Source organism: Trichosurus vulpecula, chromosome 5 (assembly GCF_011100635.1).
Source record: "Trichosurus vulpecula isolate mTriVul1 chromosome 5, mTriVul1.pri, whole genome shotgun sequence".
In the NCBI taxonomy this organism is placed as follows: Eukaryota; Metazoa; Chordata; class Mammalia; order Diprotodontia; family Phalangeridae; genus Trichosurus; species Trichosurus vulpecula.
Genome location: NC_050577.1, coordinates 81,372,552 through 81,395,175, shown reverse-complemented (window position 1 = coordinate 81,395,175; position 22,624 = coordinate 81,372,552). Strand labels below are relative to the sequence as shown.

The following is a 22,624-nucleotide window of genomic DNA, read 5'->3' as shown; positions in this document are numbered from 1 at the left end:
ATGATTTGTCCTGATGGAAAGTGCTGAGGACCAATAGCTTTTTGTGGTGCAGATGTCCCTGAATGGACCAATGACTTCAAAGCCTTCAGTCCAGACTTATGAGTTACCCAGAGCAAATGGGTTTTCCTCCCTTCTGTACTTTCTTTGCTAGGTTCCTGTGAGTCCTCCTTCCCCCAGAGATGCTGAGTACCTTGATGATTTATTTGTGGATTGAGGTGTACTTTTATAAAATCATTTATGCATTTGATTTAATATATGAACATTTATTTTCTTATTCATTTTGCCTTAATTTTTAAGTACATGGTTATTTTTAAGAACTAAAAGTATATTATTATCAATGACTGGGTGTGTAAATAAAAAACATTCTTGTTATTTAGTAATTTCAATCATGTCCAACACTTCATGACACCTTTTGGGGTTTTCTGGGCAAAGATACTGGAGAGATTTGCCAATTTCTTCTCCAGCTTATTTTATAGATGAAGAAACTGAGGCAAACAGGGTTAAATAACTTGCCCAGGGTCACCCAAGTGTCTGAGGCCAGATTTGAACTGAAGATGAGTCATTCTCACTCCAGGCCAAGCACCCTATTCGCTAAGCCACCTAGCTGCCCAAAATACATTGGTGGTGCCTCAAGAACCAGAAGGGAGTAGATTTTCCCTCCACAAAATTAGCTCTGGTACCCTGAGAGTATTTGGGTCATGTCAACAAGCATTTATTATGTATCTACTACATGTCAGGTGCTGTGTTAAACACTAAGGATACAAAGAAAGGTGAAAACGGTCTCTGTTCTTAAGGAGTTTGAAAAGTTTAGTTGCTTTCAGTTGTATCCAACTCTTTCTGACTCTTTGGGTTTTCTTGGCAAAGGCACTAGAATGGTTTGCCATTTCTTTCTCCAGCTCATTTTACAGATGGGGAAATTGATGCAAATTGGGTTAAGTGACTTGCCTAAGGTCACACAGTTGGTAAATATCTGAGGCCAGATTTGAACTTAGGAAGATGAGCTTTCCTGATTCCAAGCCCGACACTTTCTCCACTGCACCACCTAGGGGAGACAACATCCAAACATCTATGTCCTGACAAATAAATTTGGATAAACTGGATACAAGCTCAGAGGGGAAAACATCAGCATCATGGGAGAATCAGAAAAGGCTTCTTATTGAAAGTGAGGTGTTGGTACTGGCTAAGAAACAGAGTGGTGGATCAGCGGGATAGGGATAGGTACACAAGACACAATAGTCAACAATTATAGCAATCCACTCTTTGATAAACCCAACGAATCCAGCTTCTGGGTTAAGAATTTGCTATTTGACAGAAACTGTTGGGAAAACTGGAAAATAGTATGGCAGAAACTGGGCATAGACCAATATCTCACACTGTATACCATAATAAAGTCAAAATGTGTTCATGATTTAGGAATAAAGGCTGATACTACGAGAAATTTGGGAGAGCAAGAAATAGTTTACCTGTCAGGTTTATGGGAAAGGGAAGAATTCATGACCCAACAAGAGATAGAGAGCATTACAAAATGCGAAATGGATGATTTTGGCTATATTAAATTGAAACATTTTTGTATAAACAAAGCCAATGCAACAAAGATTAGGAGGGAAGCAGAAAATTGGGAAAAAATCTTTACAATCAGTGTCTCTGATAAAGGCTTCATATCTAAAATGTGCAGGGAACTGAACCAAATTTATAGGAATACAAGTCATTCCCCAATTGAGAAATGGTCAAAGGATATGAACAGGCAATTTTCAGAGGAAGAAATTAAAAGTATCTATAGTCATATGAAAAAATGTTCTAAATCACTATTGATTAGAGAAATGCAAATCAAAACAACTCTTGGGTACCACATCTCTCCTGTCAGATTGGCTAACATGACAAAACAGGAAAATGATAAATGCCGGAGAGGATATGGGAAAATTGGAACACTGTTACATTGTTGGTGGAGTTGTGAACTGATCTGGAGGATCAGTGGTGGAGTTGTGAATTGGAACAATTTGGAATTATTCCCAAAGGGCTATAAAAATGTGCATACCCTTTGACCCAGCAATACAGCTTCTAGGGCTATATCCCAAAGAGATCATACAAGTGGGAAATGGACATACATATACAAAAATATTTATAGTAGCTCTCTTTGTGGTGGCAAAGAATTGGAAATCAAGGTGATGCCCATCAATTTGGAAATGGCTAAACAAACTGTGGTATATGAATGTAATGGAATACTATTGTGAAATACGAAATGAGGAACAGACAGACTTCATTACAACCTGGAAAGACCTAAATGAACTGATGCTGAGTGAGGGGAGCAGAACCATGAGATCATTATACACAATTACAGACACACGATCTCTGTAAGGACTAACTTTGATAGACTTGACTCCTCTCATCAATACAAGGTTCAAAGACAGCTCCAAAAGACACATGATGGAAAACGTTTTGCACATCTAGGGAAAGAATTACGGAGTCTGAATGTAGATTGAGGCAAACTATTTGCTTTTTTTTCCCTTCTTTTTGGTTTCATTTCTTCTTTCTCATGATTCATTCCATTGGTTATAATTCTTTTTAACAACTGGACTGTTATGTAATAAGTTTAATGTGAAGGTAAATGTAGAACCTACATTGGACTGCATGCCATCTTGGTGGGGAGGGAGGAGGAGAGGGAGGGAAAGAAAATTTGGAACTCCGGAACCTGTGGAACTGAATGTTGTAAACTAAAAATAAAAAATAAATTAAAAAAGTGAGGTTTTGGCTGAGACTTGGAGAAATCCAGGGAAGCCAACAGATAGATATGAGGAGAGAGAATTTGAGGATGACTGTGTCTTAGTGGTCTTTCTTTGGGTACTTAGAGCTGCTAGTGTGAGAGCAAGACAGCTTAGAGAAGAGGTTTAGGCATCCTCCATGTGAGGGGTAAGATTGTATTATGTTGTGGAGGGTTCATACCCTGGAATACCCCAAGCGTTTGCCTAGTAATTACATTGTAGAGGTGGCCATGATGATAAAGAAACTTAGGTCTTCACAGAGAAATGAGGTGCATTGTCTAAGGTGACACAGGCAGTAAGTTGTGGAACCAGGATTTATACCTACATTCTTTGTCTCTGAGATTTTGTCTTTATTTCCTCACCTGTAAAATGGGCATAATGTCAGAACCTATATGGGTTGTCCTGAGGATCAGATGGTTAATCTATCAATGGTGCTTTGTGAAACAAAGTTTCTATGTAAATGTCATCTTTATTATTGCTATTATTTAGCAGTAGTGCTACTTATAGTAAACTCAAAGCCCTTTCCACTGTAATATGATTCTTCTGTATAGTATACACATAACATGAAAATCATTCTATCCTTCAGACAGTCAGTGAAGACAAATCTGTCTACAGCATTGCAATTATAATTTCTGGTTTTCCTCCCTCCTTACATTTCTTTTTTCCTTCTCATTTCTTTAAACTCAAACTTAATTACCATCAGTGAAAAGAAACATTCAAATCCATAAAATCCCTGCCCATCTTTCTTGATTACACTCATGAAAAGCTGGTTGCTAAATTTCAGAAGAAACATTTGCCAATTCTTGTCTACGGCCTGTGTAAAAGTAAATTTCTCATAAAGAAACTTAGACCCTCTTAATATGTATGAAAACACTGGACCTGGTTTGAATGAACAACTTGTTTTCAGTAGTTACCCCGGATTTTTGTTGGTATGATTTTTTTTGTCTAAAGGGCCAGGTGGTTGAAATATTTCCAGGCAGTGTTTATTTGGGGACTTGTAAGTCACAGGCTGTAGTATCTGGCTTCTCCCCTGTTCAGTTTGATCAATACTACTGTGAACCTAAGTGTTTCTGATCTTGTGGTGCCCGTCCTCCCTTGCTGCATCTCAGCTAATTGCAAACGGCATGAGGAGGTTGAAGATGCCTCTTGAGTCTGAACAAAATGTCAATCCACGCAGAAATCGGAGGGGACTAATTTTAAATGTTCTGGAGTGGATTTATAGTGCGCCCAAGATGAGAGAGGGTACAGAATATCAGGGCCTTGCTGCTTGTGTTGTGCATGCAAGCACCCCAAACTTAGAGGGTCCTAAGAAATGACAGAATTTTGGGTAGAGTATGTAGGTCTGTGATCTTTGTCTTTGAAGGAGGGGAGGGAGAGAAGGCTGAAGAAAGGGAAGGGTGACTCCAGACCTTACTGAAGTCTCCATTTGTGTTGTTTACTTTACTAGGGTTATAATTAAAAGAAAGCAAAAAAAACCCCAAATAATAAATAGAACTGCACGGCTCTATTTAAATTACACATGTGGCTGCTTCAGTGGTTTTGGAGGGAGAAAAGAGTATTTAAGATTATAGAGTTAAAGCAGATAGGCCCCCAAGTGGCCTTCTAGTTCAATTACCTCCTTACCAGATAGGGAAACTGAGGCTGACAGAGATTAAGTGAATTGCCAGAGGTCACACAGGTAGTAAGTGGCAGAATCAGGATTAGAACTCAGATCCTCTTGTTCTAGAGCCAACATTCTTTCTATTGCAACATATTGGGATGGCAATAAAAATACGTGCATATATATGTATATGTATGTATATATATGTGTGTGTATATATATATATGCATATATATACACATATAGGGGGAGAGAGAGAGAGAGTGAGTGTGTAAGTGTATAAAAGGAAGAAAGGAAAGATACAAACACTTACTAAGCACCTACTATGTGCCAGGCATTGTGCTAGATGCTTTACAAATATCTCACTTTATCCTCACAACAACCCTGGGTGGTAATGCTGTTATGATTCTTATTTTACAATAGATGAAAACTGAGGCTACCAGAGGTTAAGTGACCTGCCTAGGGTCATACAGCAAGTGTCTGAGGCCATATTTGAATGTGAGTCTTTCTGACTCCATTTCTAGTGTTCTATCCATTGGGCCACCTTGCTGCCTCTAGTGGAGAATCTTATTTTTAAAACAGCAAACTTTCCATCTGTAGAACTATTTAAAAAAATTATTATTTAGGAACACAGGTAAGGGACTAATTTATTTTTGTTATTGCTATTCTCATGCTTCTTTTCTTATATTGAGTAAGATTCAGAGAGAAACAGTCCTGAGAGGGATAAATAGCCTACTGTGTTTAGTTTTTTTGTGTGTGCAGATATAAAAAAGATATTCAGTTGTGTCTGACTCTTTGTGACCCCATTTGGGATTTTCTTGTCATGAGTACCAGAGTTGTTTGCCATTTCCTTCTCCAGCTCATTTTACAGATGAGAGACTGAGGCAAACAGGGTTAGGTGACTTGCCCAGGGTCACATAGTAGGAAGTGTCTGAGGCCTGATTTGAACTCGGGAACAAGAGTCTTCCTGACTCCAGGCTCAGTACTCCATCCACTTAACCACATGCTTTTTATAATTGAATAAAAAGTATTGGTATACAATTATTGTCTTATTCTCATCTTTTACAAAGAAGCTCAGATAGAGAATCCCATGGGCAAGTCACTATCCTGATATTATTATTATTATTTTTAATGTTCTGTGGTTTATCAAGTAGATGCTTAAATGACTGCCTTTTTCACTTGAATAGAGGCATTAGAATGTATACAGATCTCCTGTAGGCTCACTGAAAGCATACTTGGGACAGTTCCAGTAGCAGATCCACCAATGGGGATAAAATGCACTTCTTGTTCCCACTTGGAACTAAACCTGAAATATCTTGGATTGCTATCAAGCTCATTTCTAAAGGCCTCTGGGGACAAAGATTTTACAGGCTCCTCTGGGTAAACATCTTTGAGAAGAGCTGAGCAAAATAGGAGGGATCTGGGACTGGAGCCATTTGAGGGAGGTGGGTCCAGATTGCAATATTGGGCATAGGATCAAAGCTATTGAGTAGAGGTGTGGAAAAGTTGAATATCCTGACATCTTTTACCAGCCTGGTATCTAGACTTCAGATCTCTTGCTGTAATTTTGGACCAGCTGCAAATCCTAACAATGATACTAGGCCTGGGGCAGAGCTCAGACATCTTGTTCCTCCAGACACCAGATCAGATTACTTTATCTTTTAGGCATTACAATTTTACAATGTTTGTAGAAACATTGTTATGGAGTTCTTGGTTTCTCCAGTAAAATCTCATTTTGTGTTTTAATGTGGCATAGAGGTGACCCTGTTCTAGCACATCCTGCCAGGTTGGAAAAGTTTGAGATGGTAATCAAGTGATAGGCTGTGTATCTCTTATCTAAGCAGCAGCCTGGCTAAGTACACATTGGATCACCACCCAAAGGTTGGCCAAAAGCTGATAATCTCTCTGTCTCTCTCCCCTTTCCTTTCTTGCCCTTCCCCCTTTCTATATAGATTGATATAGGTATAGCTCCTTATCTAGATACATCTAAACATATATGTAGAGATGTCTCTATCTCTACCTATATCTAGAGGTATATCTCTAGAACATACTACATATATGTTTATATTCTATTTATAATATACACACATAAGCATTCATGATAAGGTTTATTAAGACTTATGTGCATCAGTGAAGGGAGCACTCACACAGATGAAATTATGGGTATTTTGAATCATTAAAGATGTCTCACCCTCTCATTGATTCTTTGTCTTCTCCATTGAAAGGAGGGAAACTATATCTCTATTTCTGTCTGAACTCTTAAATTACACTCTGAATTCAGTCTTGCAGTATGTTTGCACATCTAGTTGGGATGGATACACTATGGAACATAAGTGTGAGTGTGTGTGTGTGTTTGTGTGTTTGTATGCAAGCTCTGGCACAGCTGTAGGTTAATAGAGAGGCAAGGAGGCAGCAGGCCCCATGTGGAGGAGATGCAATGGTGTGTTGCAGACCAAAAGAGGGAATGAGGAAAAAAATGAAGCCAAAGCTATCAAGGCAGAATAGTACATTGGCAGAAGAAAGGGAAGCAGCCCCAGGGGTGGTGGAGGAGGTGGGGGGTTGGAGCTAGCAAGCCATTCCATTCTGATGGATTCTTGAAATACGTGATATTTTTAAATCCGATCACAAGTTAATTGGTATCAATCCTGCCCTCTATGAAGAAATTAGTGTAATTGACTAAGGACATATGTGTTTTATATAGTCTTTGCATTTTTGATTCTGAAGATCTGGAAATGACACTTTTGGAAAGGATGACAGACTGGGTCAGGGAGTGGACAGAGCGCTTACCCTGGCGTCGGAGAACCTGGGCTCAAATTCCCCTTCTAACACTGTTACCTGTGTGACTGGAGGCAAGGCACTTACCCTTTCTGAGTTTGTTTCCTCATCTGTAAGATGGGGAGGATTGTACTTGCTAGCCTCTGAAGTCACTTTTAGCTATAGATTGGAGCTCTGTAACATTTTTGTGCATGTCACAAACACTTCTGGCAGTCTGATGGAGCCTATGGACTCTTTATTAGAATAATGTTTTTAAAAAATTGAAGGAAGTTGTAAATTTCAGTTAGAGATAAATAAGAATAAAGATAATTTTCCCCCACCCAGTTCATGGATAGGAAAAAGTATCTGTGGATACCTTGAAGGGAGGTGGGAGGACTGTTGAACCAAGGTTAAGAACCCTGATATAGAGCCATTAGCTTATTCATCTGCCATTTTACCAAGAGTGAGTTCCCGAAGCACCATTTAAAGGTTTTTCAATCAATAGCTTATACTAAGAGCTTACTATGGGTCAGGAACTGTGCTTAGCCCTGGGCATACTAAGATAAAAATGAAACCTTTGTCCTTGAGCAGCATACATTCTAAGGGAGAAGACGACATGGACATCCATGGGAAATACAGAATATAGGAGATAGTATTGGGGACACTGTTAGCTGTGAGAGGGCTGTGGGGCTTCATGAAGATGTTGTTGTTTGAGCTGAATCTTGAAGAAAAGCAGGGATTCCAAGGGGCAGAGGCCAGGAGGGAATCTTTCCTTGTCTCTTAGCTTCTCAGTTGCCCAGTACTTTTTTTTTTGGTGGGGTTTGAGGGATGCCCAACATTATGGATAGGAAACTTCCTGAGAATAGGCAGTGTGACTTCTCTGTATGTTGTAAACTCCTCACGGTACATGTGGTTCTGTGCCATGAATACTATATGAGAAATGGGGTGTGTTGCCTGCTAAGAATGGCAAACAACCCCAGTACTATGAGAAACTTTGAAACTCTAACCCAAACTCACAAACAACAGATAGACCTCTTGACTTCATGAACTAGGACTGCTTAAACCATGAACAAATCCTCTTGTACATTTTGAAAGCTCCCAAGGCTGTCCCACCCCTCTGCCATTAACCAATGTCAGTAGCCTCACTGGACATGTTTGGTTTAGTCTCTGGCCATCCATATTTCATCATCCTTAGGACCAGTCCATTAAAGAAAAGTAATAAGGTATAGGTGAATAATATTTGAGCAAATCTCCTCTTTTTGATTTTGAATATGAAGATCAGAATTGGTAAGAGGATAAGAGAGTCTTTAAAAATAAAACTATTATAGAGAGTCCCCTAAATAACAGTGCCTTCTTCAAGAGATGCCATGTGTCTCACCCTGACTCTCTCCAAAGACCTTTGAAAAAAGGAAGAAACATAAAAGTTAATTCTTCATTAATGGAAAAAAGGAGAAATGAAGTCCAAATTACAAATTCTCCAAGAGCCCTGCCTTCTTAGAGATCAATCAGATTTCAGCATTAGAAGGAGGTCACTGAGTCAACTGAATCAATTACCCCACTTCACTTAAAGTGCTATAAGACGCTATGCCTCGATACCTTAACCAGATCAAAACACACCTAAATCAATCAAAGACTTTAAGTGAAGAAAGTCATTGGATGAACTGGAGACATGTTGACAGGGAATCTTTTCAGAGAGGTTAAGAGACTTGATCGTACCCTAGAGTGGGAGGAGATACCACAAAATAGTAATAATGATGCTAAAAATAAATGTTTAAAGTGCATGCATCTACTATGTGCTGGGCACTGGGCTAAGTATGTTCCAAATATCATCCTCACAACAACCCTGGGAGGCAGGTGCTGTTATCCCAATTTTACAGCTGAAGAAAATGATGCAAACAGAGGTTAAAAGGCTTGCTTAGGGTCACACTGCTAGGAAGTGTCAGCAAGTGGATTTGAACTCAGATTTTCCTGACTCCAGGGCCAAGGCTCTATTCAGTGGGCTACCTACTTACTACTATAGAACCCATGAGATTCTGAGTATCTAGGCAGTCAATAAGCATTTATGAAGTGGGTGTAATAATACCCATTATTATATATTATCACTAATGCGCCCATTATTCTGTATTGTATCTATATGTATTTATGGTGTCTACATAACCAACATTATACATTATGCCTATTATTCAGGGCAACCTGCTAAGCACTGGGGATACAAAGAAAGGCAATAGATAGTCTCTGCCCTCAAGAAGCTTACCCCCTAATAAAGGAGGTAGCACGTAAAATAAGACATACAAAGGATAAATGTGGGAGCCATTACAGCCAAATCATTGAGAATTATTTTGGGGGGTAGGTGGGAAAGAGACAAGTAATCAACCCAGCCCTCTGTGGTTGGAAGTTTTGGATTTTTTCAAATCTGTATTCTGACAGTATTCCTGGGATTGTAGTAGTGGATGGCAATATGTGCATTGGTAGCTCAGAACTGACTGGACTAACTAAAGAAAGGCAGATTCATGGATCTACAAGGAGGCTTGTAGCAAAGCTACAACATTCCTAAGAGGAATTTGATGAGTATCCCTCGGAAGGGGGGAAAAGGGTCACCAGGAACCAGAAGCTGTGAGTTATCCTTGTCCCATGTTCTCTTGAAGCTTGAGCTCCCGTCCTGCCCTGGACTCTCTGAGTACCAGTGGAAGTCTGGGTCACAAACTTCTAGAAGCTAATTGTGAGGCTGACTATGTGATTACAAATGATGATGACAAAGGGAAGTGCACTCGTGGGGGCCTCACGAGTTATGGCATGAGAAAAGCAATCCCCCCACATCCCCTGCTCCATTTTCCTGCTATCTAGGGATAATTCTAAGGCTGTCCCTAGAGCTCTGAGGAGATATAGTTGCTACCCTCTGGGTATTAGGGACTAGGAAAGCTCCAAGCTTGTGCTATACCAGAAATAGTAAGGTTCCTACCCTCACCCCAGGTTCTTCTTCCCTGTGATTACTTTTTTTCTACCCTGTATGTATATGTACATAGTTCTGTGCATATTGTACAATTGAATTAGAATATGGGCTCCTTGAGAGCAAGGAGTACTTACTTGCCTCTATCTTTATCCTCTTTGCTTAACACAAGTCTTGGCACATAGTAAGCACTCAGTGAGTGCTTGTTGGCTATCTGAAACACTTTATATTGGTTTCTAGTATAAATATTGTATTAATAACACCCTATGCTTATTGGGCTCATTCTATAGTATGTGTGCAAGGGGAATGTCTTAGTTATCTTCTCCCTAGGACCTGTCATTTCTAAGAAAGCCATTAAGGTGAGGCAACTGTACCTTTTCAATGAGTCCCAGGATGCATCTGAGACTGGATGCAGTTTTAATTTTATTCAACCATCCATGGTACAATGGAAAGTATGCTAGAGTGGGGATACATTTTGTGTCAATTTGAACAAATCCCATCGTTCCTTTTCTAGGCCAGAGTTTCCTCACTTGTAAAATGAGGGGCTTGGACTCACTGATATGTAAGATCTCTTCCAGCCCAAACATTTCATGAATTTAGGAATCAACAGGACATCTGGAGAAACCATTCAGTGTCCAGTGCACAAAGAGATGTGGAACACTTTCTGAATTCAAAACCACTGTCAGAGTACTTGCTAGAGAGTCTTAAATTTCCTGTAGTTTGAACCCCATCCTCTTGTGATTCCTACTAGGAGAGTCAGAGACCAAAATGGCAGCAAGAAACTGAATACACATGAAATACTTTTACCCCTCAGAGTTAGAAGTCTTAGACTGTATTTTTATAGTGGCAAAAAAGTATGGATGAAAATGAAAGCTATTTCCAAGTAGCTGAATAAGTGACTACATTTGGCAATTAAAAAAAATGGCTGTTTTATATCATGTAGACATAGGTCATGTATATTTACAAAAAATGCTTCACTTTTCTAATTTTTCTTTGGGAGTTCATTAAGCTTTACATTACATTTTCTGCTCATCTAAGCCAAGAAATCCTTCCATACACTTTGTATTTCTTTTTAAAAGAAGCTTATTTTAAGCTTTTCCATATTGCCATTGGCTCTCTTCGACAATCTCCCAACCCCCTCCTCTTCCCCCATAGATAGGCATTCAGTTCTTTTCATTCAGGATGCTACGCACATAAGAGTTGCTTGATAAATATTTATTCGATTGAATTTAGGCAACCACCTTAGCTTTTGGAGAAGACTCCCCCCAAATCACTATGTTATCTCTTTTGTATCTGCTCATAAATGTATCTACATATAAATGTGTCCTTCATTTGCCATCAGCTGCTGTGCCTGGTTTTGACTCCAATATCATCATGATGCACCCTCCTCTCCCTGACATCCCCCTCCACCTGCCACTGCCGTCCTCACCCCTTCCAAGCTCATCACCAGGAAACTCATCATGGAGATGGTTCCCTTTTGGTACTGATACCTCATCGGCACCCTTGTTGCTTCTGCACCACAGACTAGAGAGTGGAACAAAAACTCTTCTCACACCCTCCCATTACATAGGACCCCAAGTCTCAGCCATCTCTTCATTTGCCTCCAATATCTCTGCTTGATTTTGACTCCATCACTATGCCACCCCCAATCCCAAACTGGGTACCTTCTGGCCATACCTCACCTCTTCAACTTCCTTTTTGGGTATTGTCTTTCTCTATTAGATTGTAAGCTCCTTAAAGTCAGTGACTGTCAGTGTCTAGCACATAGTAGGCACTCAATAAATTGTTATTGTATGGTAAATGTACTTGTTTCCCCATTTAGCTAGTAAGGTCCTTGAGGGCAGGGATTATTTCATTTCTGTCTTTATATAACCTGTGCCTAGTATGTGTGGATAGCATATGTTGCTCTTGGTTCAGTCATTTCATCATGTCTGACTCTTTGTGACCCAATTTTGGGTTTTCTAGACAAAAATGCTGGGGTGGTTTGCCATTTCCTTCTTCAGCTCATTTTACAGATGAGGAAACTGAGGCAAACAAGGTCACATAGTAAGTGTCTGAAGCCAGATTTGAATTCAGGAAAATGAGTCTTCCTGACTCCAGGTCCACTGTGCCATCTAGCTACCCTGGTTAGTATATAGTAGATAGTTAATAAATGCTTATAGGTCCCTTGATTGATAAACATTTTGTTTTCTCTTTCTACTTGCTTAGTCCAATGTTTCCATTTCTAAAGGGAATGAGCAACTTGAAAAAGAGGAAGAATAAACTATATAATTCTAGCATAAACCCACAGAGGCTTCCAATAATGGGTATGTAACATCCTTGCATCCAGTCTAAATGCTGGTGAGTTGGGTAAAATGTTCATAGGATTTTTTTAAAAAATTCTTCACTCTAGTGGACTTAGTACCTAGTGTACTGAGTATAAAATGGATTCCTCAGAGGAACAAGGCTTAGAAATTAAACACAGGACCCCCTCCCTCCCCAGGAAATCTGGGCTGTATAAATGGAATTTATCATAGATTCTCTCAGAGGCCTGGGGAGGGGAATCCTCCTAACCTCTCAGTGTCTTGGTTAGGCAGATATATTCGAACTGTTCTACACTCAATCATAGAAAAGCACCTTAAAATAGCTTCAGCATTTCTTAGCAATTAGCAACCACAGTTTATATTATACTTGATAAGAGGGTTGTTTTGTCCATAGGGTTATTTTGTTCTCCTTTTATTCTTTCTTCTGTTTCTTTTGGTTCTGCAAACTCCTGAGAGTTTGGGGGAGTTAGTTTTACATGACAGAAACAATACCAAGAGTAATGCCAAAACCTGCTTTTTCTATAAGACTTCATCCCATATTCAAGCTGCCTGTCTTAGGAGCATATGCCACTGGAAACAAATATGAGTGGGAAGAAGAGAATGATTGGCTCTGTACACCTCATTTTTGATAGTAGACAAATAGTTCCAAGATCACCCCCCTCACCCTCAAACAGATTGTACATAAAAGCTTTGATCTAGGTCTGAGAGGGACCTTAGAGGTCATCCAGTCCAATTGCTTCATTTTATAGGTGGGGAAACTGAGGCCCAGAGAGCTTAAGTGACTTGAATGAGATTTCTCAGGGAAGTTCCTGTAGCATTATCTTCATAGAGGAAAAATAGTTGATGTGTCACTGAGGTAGCTTAAGAGTGGATTGCCTTCTGTCACCCCCAAAGCAAGTCTCCTAAATGACTCTGACTTAGTTGCAAAGGTTCTACTTTGTTCTCCTCTAATCCCTTAGTGGAAGTAAGCATTTCTTGAGTTGCCTCACTCAACATGCACTTCCGTTCATGTTCTTCGAGACTAGGATAACCAAGGTTACAATTATGCCTGCCAAATGAAGGGGAGAATTATAGAATTAACAAAAATGGAAACAAAGTAGAGAATAGCTGAATAGACTGTAGCATATTATTGTAATAGAATTAGTTATGCATTGTTAAAGATAATGAATATGAGCACAGAGTAAGCACTTCATAAAAGTTTGTTGAATTAAAAAGGGGTGGCTTGCTAGGTAGAGGAGGGAGAACAGATAAAATTGGAAATGCAGTTGATATAAAAATAAAAACTTGATGGATTTCATTCAGAAAAGCTTAAGAAGAACTATTTGAACTGATAAAGTATAAAGTAAGAAAAATTAAAAAAATATGAAGACTCAGAAATATAGTAAATATGACATTGAATGGAAGCTAGACTGAACTGTAAAAACCGATCCCGATCAGGAGAGAAGAGGAAACATACCTCCTCCTTCTCTGTAGAGTGGTAGAAGACAATGAGTACAGAATATTGTACAAGCTGTCATATAGTGCATGAATTGGTTTTGATGACCTGTTTTTTTGTTATAATAATAGTAGCATTTACATAACACTGTGAGCTTTGCAAACACTTAAAGTAGCATCCATTCGATCCTCACAAAGCACTTGTTACATACGGTAAAGGCTATTATTATCCCCATTTAAAGATGAAATCAATAAACATTTTCACAATTAAAAAATTATTTGCCTAAAACCCACTTTTGTCTCAAATTACATGGACGTTTCTGAGCAAGTGGAAAAAAAACTTGTGAATTATTTCTATAATTCCTCTTTTTTTCACATTCTTTTGTGAACACAGACCATAAAGCAGGCACCAGATAGGTGTGCTCGTGTGTGTATGTGTGTGTGCTGTGTGTGTGTGTGAGTGAGAGAGCGAGCGAGAGAGAGAAGAATGATGATGATGATAACGATGATGTCGACAATGATGGTTATTTTGGGTGGTGCTAGTAGTGTGTGGCACAGGCGCTTGTGCCCATTGGCAGGGGAAGGGTTAAAAGTGGTCTCTTACAGTCAGTTGTGATTTCATAGGGAGAGTTGAGGCGAGCATCTCCGCAGGGAGAGGTATTCACATACAGATGAAATAGGATGTTCTCTTTCAGCCGATATCCTCCCTCTTTTAACTGCATGAAGATGGATCGTTCCGAGTCCTCTCGCTGTTTGCTATGATCACAAAGAGGTTCCAGGTCATTTTGAGCGCTCCAAATCAGAAACATTCTTACTAGGCAAATGGCTCTGTTTTTTTCTCTCCTCTCCACCCCTCGCTCCACCTCCCCCACTGACTTTTTCCTTCCGAATCATGTTTTCCTCTTGTGGCAAATCCTCTGAAATATTTAGCAGCCCCACTGCTTGGAGTGAGACAAGCTGATCAGAGCTGCCAATGCGTTCTGCACCCTGGGGTAAAGTTTAACTTTGCGGGTTTATCTTTTTTCCATGGCTTGGTTTTCCCCACAGACACTGACCAAGATCTATGTATTTATGAAGCTACTTTTCCATGTATTTACACAGCTCCTGATTAGAGTAAACGGCTTTTAAATCTGGCTCTGCCTAATGGCAATGGGGATTGAGCTTAAATAATGAAAAGAGAAAAGGGATCTTAAAGACAGCCTGAACTGACAGGCAGAACTAGAGGGAAGAAATAGTAACTGCTGGGATTTGAATATATAGGTTTCCCCTTTCCTTCCTCACCCAACCATGACCAAGGGTAGATAGACTCAAAGAAACCACAGTTTCCTTTTGGATATTTGAAAAATTTCCCTCTACCTCACAAAAGCTATTTCAGTTACAGAAGGGAAGCTCCCAGTCAGTCAACAAGCATTTATTAAGCACCTAATATGTGCCTGGCACTGTGCCAAGCACTAGGGATACAAAGGTGAAAACAGTCGCATGGTGGAGACAGCATGCAATATAGGAGAAACCGGAGCTAATAAACAGAGGGAATTCACCAGCATTAAGGAGGATCAGGAAACTTCTTATACAAGGTGGGATTTGAGTTGGGTCTTGAAGGAAGTCAGGGGCAGAGATGACAAAGGAAAGAATTCCAGCCATTGGGGATAGCCACTGTAAATGCCCAAAGTCAGGAGATGGGATGTTTTATTTGAGGATCAGTAAGGATTGCAGAACAGAGAAAGGGAAGTAAGGTATAAGAAGACGTAAAAGGTAGGAGGGGGCCAGCTTAAGAAGGCTTTCACACCTTGTTTCATTTGCTGTTTTTTTTACATGTGTACTAATTCATTAGAGAATGTGGCATTGAAGATAGAAAGGCACTAGACTTGCAGTCAGGATATATGCATATCCTGCACATATGGCAGGCATATATTAGCTGTGCCACCATAGGCAAGTCATATATCCCCTTGCTATTCCAGCTGACTCTCGAAGATAAGGTTTCTTAACTAGGGGTCTGTGAACTTGTGAAAAACAATTTTTTTGAAAACTGTATTTCAATGTAATTGATTTCCTTTGCAATCCTAAGTATATTTTCTTATGTATTTTTTAAAACAACCTTATTCTGAGAAGGGGTCCATAGACTTTATCAGATTGCCAAAAGAGACCATGACGCAAAAAGGTAAAGGACCCTGCTCTAAGACTTAAAGTTAATGGTGAATTGCTGATTTTCATTATTGAAAGGAGTTTCCCACACAGTGATGCTTCTCCATGCAATGATGGAATCACAGATCTGGCCAAACAAAAACCAGAAGTGAGGGAGGGAAACATATTACTCAGCCAATATGTGTTAAATGTGTATTAAGTAAAGGGATGCTTTGATAGGCACTGGGGTGGATAATAACAGTTCAATAAGACATAATTCTTGCCCTTAAGAAGCCATTGTTATAATGGATTCTGTATCAGTGGGACCAGAGGTGCATCACTGGTTGAGGAATAAAATCCTTCTCCCCAGAAGATTAAGGCACATTGTTGGTACACACACACATACCTAAATTTTACAGGTGCATGATCCCTTAAATCATAGACCATAGATTTAGGGCTGGAAGCGTCACTTCAGGGGTCATTTAGTCTAACCCTTTCACTTCATGAATGATGAAACTGAGGCCTAAAAGTGCTAAGTGATTTGTCCAAGGTCATGCAGGCAGTAAATGTCCAGAGGCAGGATTTGAACCCAGGTCATCTGCCTCCAAGAGCCAGTGCTCTTTCTACCGTACCAGAGGGTTTTTAGCTGGAATAACAACCATAATCTTAAAAGATCACTGCAAAAAATTAAAAAAAACCAAAAATAAATACAAAAAAAGAATGAAAAAGATCACTGCATCTTTTGGTCTTTTGGCTTTCTTTGGATCTGGCTGGGAGCATGTGAAGAAGTGGTGGCTGAGCTTTTCATGAAGGTTCTGGATCCAGTGTTTTTACTTTCCCCTACATTAAGGGGGATTCACTGAAGAGAGATTGTACTTCATGAACATTTTCTCTTTGTGCCCGGACTCTCTTACTCATATCTGTGAGGGAAGCATGAAGCCTGATCCACAGACTCCTACTCTCACGAGTGGAAAATGGCTTGGAGACCATTTTCATCTTGGGGAAATACATCAGTATTTCAGAACTCCTTCTTGGCATCCAACTATTCAGCACTTCCCAGATCTGTATATTTTGAAATGTTTTCATCTGAACAACTAGGATTCAGGATAAATTCTTGTCTACATTTAAAAAGCCTTGTCACTCCAACCCCAGATGGTTTATGGTTGTGAGTACCTGCCACATACTTGGCATAGTCTTCTAAGATCTTATGGTACTGGTAGGAATCAGTTGTTAGGGAGCTGTCAGCATGCCAAGAAAAACAAGACAGTTGAATATACTAAGATGTTATTGGGGCAAATTCAGTTATGGCCAAGCAAGACTGTCTTTGAATGTTTTCCAAATTGTGTTTGAGCTTATCTCCTTTTGTTCAGTTCCCACCCATGTGGGTTGTACAAGTGTGTGAAGTATATCATACAATATTGGTGGAGTTGGAGGATTAAAAGGGCATAGGTGAGATAAAAGACTGGGGAGGGACCAAGGAGGAGAAAGTTCTTGAAAAGAGACAAGCACAATGATTAAATCCAGTGATTAAAGACTTGAAGAAATGATTCTGAGACTTCATAATCTCAGCTCCAAGGAAGGGGAAACTTTCTCTTCATTATATACAATGAAGTTCAGTGATAGATGCTTGCTTTGGAGAAGGAGGCCTTCTCTTTCCTGGTACAACAGGGTTCATTGACTCTATGATGATACCCTTCCTTTAACCACATGAGTCTGGCTTTTGTAATGGAATTACAATGGAGTTAGTCCCAGCTCTGGTACTCATTAAGCTATGAAACCTTGGATGAGTCATTTTGCATTTCTGACCATTATCTTTACCTTTCATCTGTCAAATAGGGATGCTAATAATACCAATACAAGCTTAGTAGAGAGATAGAGAGCCAGTCTCAGTGTTAGGGCTCAAATCTCTTCTTGGGTACATATTGTCTTGGTGACCAGGGCAAGCCACTTATTCCTTCAGTATTTGAGGTCACACTGTAAAGCTGGGGATCAGATGCTGATCTTAATTGGTGGAGGGAGTTCTTCACAATGGAATCACAGCTGTATCCCCCTGTTCCCTCCACCCCAAATACTTATACCATCTCCCTTTCAAGAAGATGTGAGAATCAAATGAGAGCATGAATGCATGAAAAGGATTTAATAAACCTAAAGTGCTAAATGAAGGTCAGTTATTAGCATTCAACCCCCTGTCTTGGGGAGAGGCGGGGAGTAAAGAAGTGTGGAGAAAGAAAGTTTTATGTTCCATTGTGTTGGTAAACAAAATGGGCTCCTTAGCACTTAGTTCAACAAGTGCCCTTGGAGAATTTGGCTTTTGTTTTGAGTAATTCAGTGTATTTCATTGAGCCTTACTAGGTGCTAAGCCCCAGGCTCAAACCCCTATTAGGTGTGGAACCTATGTGGGTGTGGATTGGTGACTGGGGTGGGGCCCAAGGTGGGGCTGGCTAAGGGGAGGTGTTAACTCCAGAGCCATGCCCTATTAGGTGTTAACCTAATCTATGTGGATGTGAACCTCCCAGGGTCCTAAGGGGAGGGGCCAACTCAAGAACCAATCACCAGAGCCTAAACTCTGGTGATTCAGATGATGTTTGATGTCTGAAGCCCTATAAGAAGGGAGGACAGAGCCATTTGTGCAGGGCTCTCGAGATGATGTTGATGAGGAGACTCCAGGCAGCTGTAGCTAAGGAGCCCTCCAGCTTGTAATCCCGGGTGCTGAGACTTTGTTGAACTCTGGTAACTATGTATTGGGATTTGAATCAGACAAGGTCTGTCTGTTGATGTTTGTAATTTGTTTGTATTTTGTTCTGAAGTTCAGGGTGCTGATTTTTTCCTCTGAACTAAGTGAATGATATTTGTATGCTGAATTAAAGTAAGCTTATCAAGCCCTTCACCTTGCTTTCCTTAGTTAAGCAGATCAAAAGAACCTGTGCTGTTGGCAGTTTTCCGGGTGCTGGCTGTGGGTGGATCTTGCACCCCCACAGAAGCTGCTAGCCGGATTGTTGAAACATCCATCCAGTGCCTGGCCCTACCTTCACGGCCAGCATTATGAGTAGACAGGGTGGGCACATGAATATGTAAAGTAATTTGAGAAATATTTCTGTCAATGGCTGTGATGGACTATTGAATTCACCAGGAATGACTTATTCCTTTGAGTTGTAAAGGGTGTTTGTTCCTTAAGAAACTTATTTGGGAGGAATAGTACCTTAAACTACCATTACATTATACTTTAATTTAGCTAGGAGATAATTTTTACTGGCTAAGACTTATGTAGTGCTTTAAAGTTTGAGAAGCGCTTATAAACACCATCCCATGAAGTGCCAGTATTAATCTCCTTTTTTAGGTACGGAAACTGAAACTCAGGGGAGTTTAGTTACTTGCCCAGAGTCACCTGGCAAGTTAGTGTCTGAGGTAAGATTCAAACTAAGGTTTTCCTGACTCTGTGCCTAGCGTTTGATCCACCACACTCATCTACCTCTCCCCTAGGATTAGTTTAGAGTTTCATATATTTCAGAGAATCTCAGTGTTGAAAAGAACCTCAGAACTATGGACTCTAATTGGTATCCATCAGGTCCTCTATGTAGCATCATTGATAAGATGTCAATCAGCTTCCTTTTGAAGACCTCCACAAAGTGGAAATCTCTCACTCACACAAACATGCAGGAGCATGTTTGGTCTGGAAGCTTCGCCTGACATCAAGCCAAAAATTTCCTTTGCAACTTCTACTCATTGTTTCCACATCTGCTCTCTGGGGTCAAGCTAAACAAGACGAAGCCTTTTTCTGTGATAAGTCATTAGAAACATCTACCATATCCCCTTATGTTATTTCTTAAATACCACTAATGCCTTCAATTGATTCTCATATTATGGCTAGGTCCCAATTGGTTCCAATAGTGAATCCCCTGAAATGATCACATGTACTCAAATTCGTACTATTTGAAGATTGTAATTATGTAAATGGTGATTGATTCAAATCCAAATAACATGATCATTTCAGGGGATTCATTATTGTCATGAATTGGTACTTAGCAGTTGTAAGTGTCAAGGCAGTGTGGTAAAGTGAACAGAATACTAAACTTGAAATCAAGAAGTCCTGGGTTCAAAAACCACCTCAGATGCTAAGTCGTTGGGTTATTCTTGACAAGTCACCTAATTTATCTGGCTTCAATTGCCTCACCTATAAAATGAAGGGTGTTGGGCTCACTGACCTCTGTTGTCCCTTCTGGTTTGAAATCTATGATCCCATGATCTGTGAGGGAAGGTTCTCCATTATTCCAGGCATAACTGGCAAGGGAAGGATGCATTCTGAGGTGCAGGGGTAATTGGGGAAAAAAACCTTTTGGAAATTGGATAAAGCATGGAGGAGAGGCTGCCTCAGAGGCTCCATGAGCACAAGATGAGACCAAGGGCACAAAAAAGTAGGAGATGGGGCTGAAAGACTTGGTGGGAGAATATTAAACTTGCCCAGATTCTCAGATTTACCTCAGGCAGGTTTTGCTCCCTCTGAAATCCTGGTAAAAGTAACATGAGATGTTCTTTGCATTTGTGAAAGAGGATCATGATTTGTTATGCAGAAATGGACTATCTATAACCATATCCTTCAACCAGACAATGTCACGGTTGCTAGATGGTTGATCTTACAGCCACTATTGATTTGGGGTGCATTTGGTCTTTTTATTTTGAGATGAAAAATAGATGAGTTTGAGATATTGCATAGAGGCTGAATTTCTGGTCTTGGAGACAGGAAGATCTGTGTTCAAATCCTTCCATACACATTTACTATGTAACTCTGGGCAAATCACTTTCCCTCTCTAAGCTTCAGTTTCCTCATCAGTTTTCCTTCATCTATACAATGATGGTGTTAAACTTGATGGCCTTTTCCAGCTCTAATTCTATGATCTTTAATATTTTCATTTGTTGTGGCCCCAAAGTGTCCTTTATTTCATCACAATTCTGCACCTATTTGAGATTCTTAATTTTACTGAAATAGTCATTCTCTCTCCCTCTCTCTCCCTCCCTCCCCTCCCTCTCTTTCCCTCTCTCTTCCTACCTCCCTCTCTCTCTCTCTCTCTCTCTCTCACACACACACACACTCACACACACACACACTCACTCTCTCACTCTCACACTCTCATGCTCACACACACATACTCATACACACATACTCACACACTCACACTCTCACACTCACTCTGATTCTCTCTCTCTCTTAAAGGAGATTTAATCAATCCTACTGCTCAAAGCCAAGAGAGAAAGGCAGGTGTTCCAGCCCTTCTCTAAATGCAAAGGCTTAGTTCTTTATAGTTCCCTGGTGAAAATGTGGTTCCCCCCTCTTCTTCCCAGCTTGCCCCCACTTTCTTCCATATTGTATCATGGGATCCTGTGAGGGATTGGACTCATTTTCTTTTTAGGAGCTTTCTCCCAATAGATCTACCCAGCTGTGGAGGCCTCCTGAACTTGGAAGGACAGCTCAGTAATCTACCATCATGGAAATTGTCCAGGCTGCTTTGTGGAGCTCTTTAAATGCTGGGCTAGCTGAATATTCCTCAGCCTTTCTACAATGTTGCATTAGCTTCCCTATTGGGGATGAATCTTCCTCAATGTTCAACAGTGACAGAAATCAGTTGGCCAGTATGTGGGGACCTTTTAATGACCTGGTCAGAATTCCCAGAGCCCTGAGAAACTATTCATCCTATTGGAAATGGCTGCAATTTCACCCCAGCCCAGCATATCTATCGATGCTGACTTGGCATCCCTCCAGAGCCCAAATGAAAGTTTACCAGGGAGAAGGTAACATTGATCCAAATAACATAACAGTGTAACTGAACATGCTTTGAAGCAGGATCGATGCAATTATATTTTTCAGAGAGAGTAATAGCTCTCGTCTCCCAAGAGACAGTAGTGCGGGTTTTTGTTTTTTGTTTTTAACATAAGGCAAGTTCTGGGATTAATAACAGAGGGGTGAAAATAATGATTTCCATTAAAGCCAAACAGAAGGAGGTGTGGAATATACAAGAAGAGCCTCTTGATTCCTTGCCCGCTTGCTAGTGTCCAGCTGGATCCAGAACAAATTGATCCCATTTGTTTAATGAATTTTCCTGGTCTCTCTTGCAGGTGAAATGATTAATCAACCAGGGAAGTACCTCAACTGGAAGTTAACTGGATATAAAAAGATGGGACAAAACATTAAATTTAAAAGGAGTATCTGTCTGCTACTCGATTCCAGACATTTCACCTGCTGTCTAAGATGGTGTTTTTGGTATTGTAGAGAAGGAGCTCTAATTGCCCGTGCCTGGATCCCCCTAGGTAGCTGTATTCTTAACATGACTTCTGTCCTTTGGAGAGGGTTTTAATGACAAATACCACTGAAGCATGCACGCAGGGCGTGTGTATGTGTGTGTGTGTGTGTGTGCGTGCGTGCGCGCGCACACGCACATGTGCATGTTCGCGTGAGCCTTGAAAATTGTCTGCTGAAATAACTCATTGTCAGGAGATAGTCATTATTAGGGAAGAGAAATGCCAGTAAATGAGCAGGATGACCGGTCTTTCAATCTTCTGCCAGTCCCGCATGGTAATACAGCTGGTGCTCAAAGAGTCGTCAGTAGGCTTAATAAGAACGTATACTTTATGATTCATATCTAATCATTAGGGGTGGAAAATCTGCCAGAATGAAAAAAAAAGCAGCCACCTGATCCTACTCTGTGGAATAACT

At 40.2% G+C, this 22,624-nt stretch overlaps 1 protein-coding gene across 1 annotated transcript in view; it reads right to left on the bottom strand.

The window, feature by feature from the left end:
* The window catches only part of ADARB2 (adenosine deaminase RNA specific B2 (inactive)), a 196,335-nt gene that overhangs the window by 41,920 nt on the left and 131,791 nt on the right, over positions 1-22,624 (bottom strand). The window contains exon 5 of the mRNA XM_036760531.1: positions 14,402-14,553. Within this exon, the coding sequence (XP_036616426.1) occupies positions 14,402-14,553 (152 nt within the window). The remainder of the gene's footprint in view (positions 1-14,401; positions 14,554-22,624) is intronic.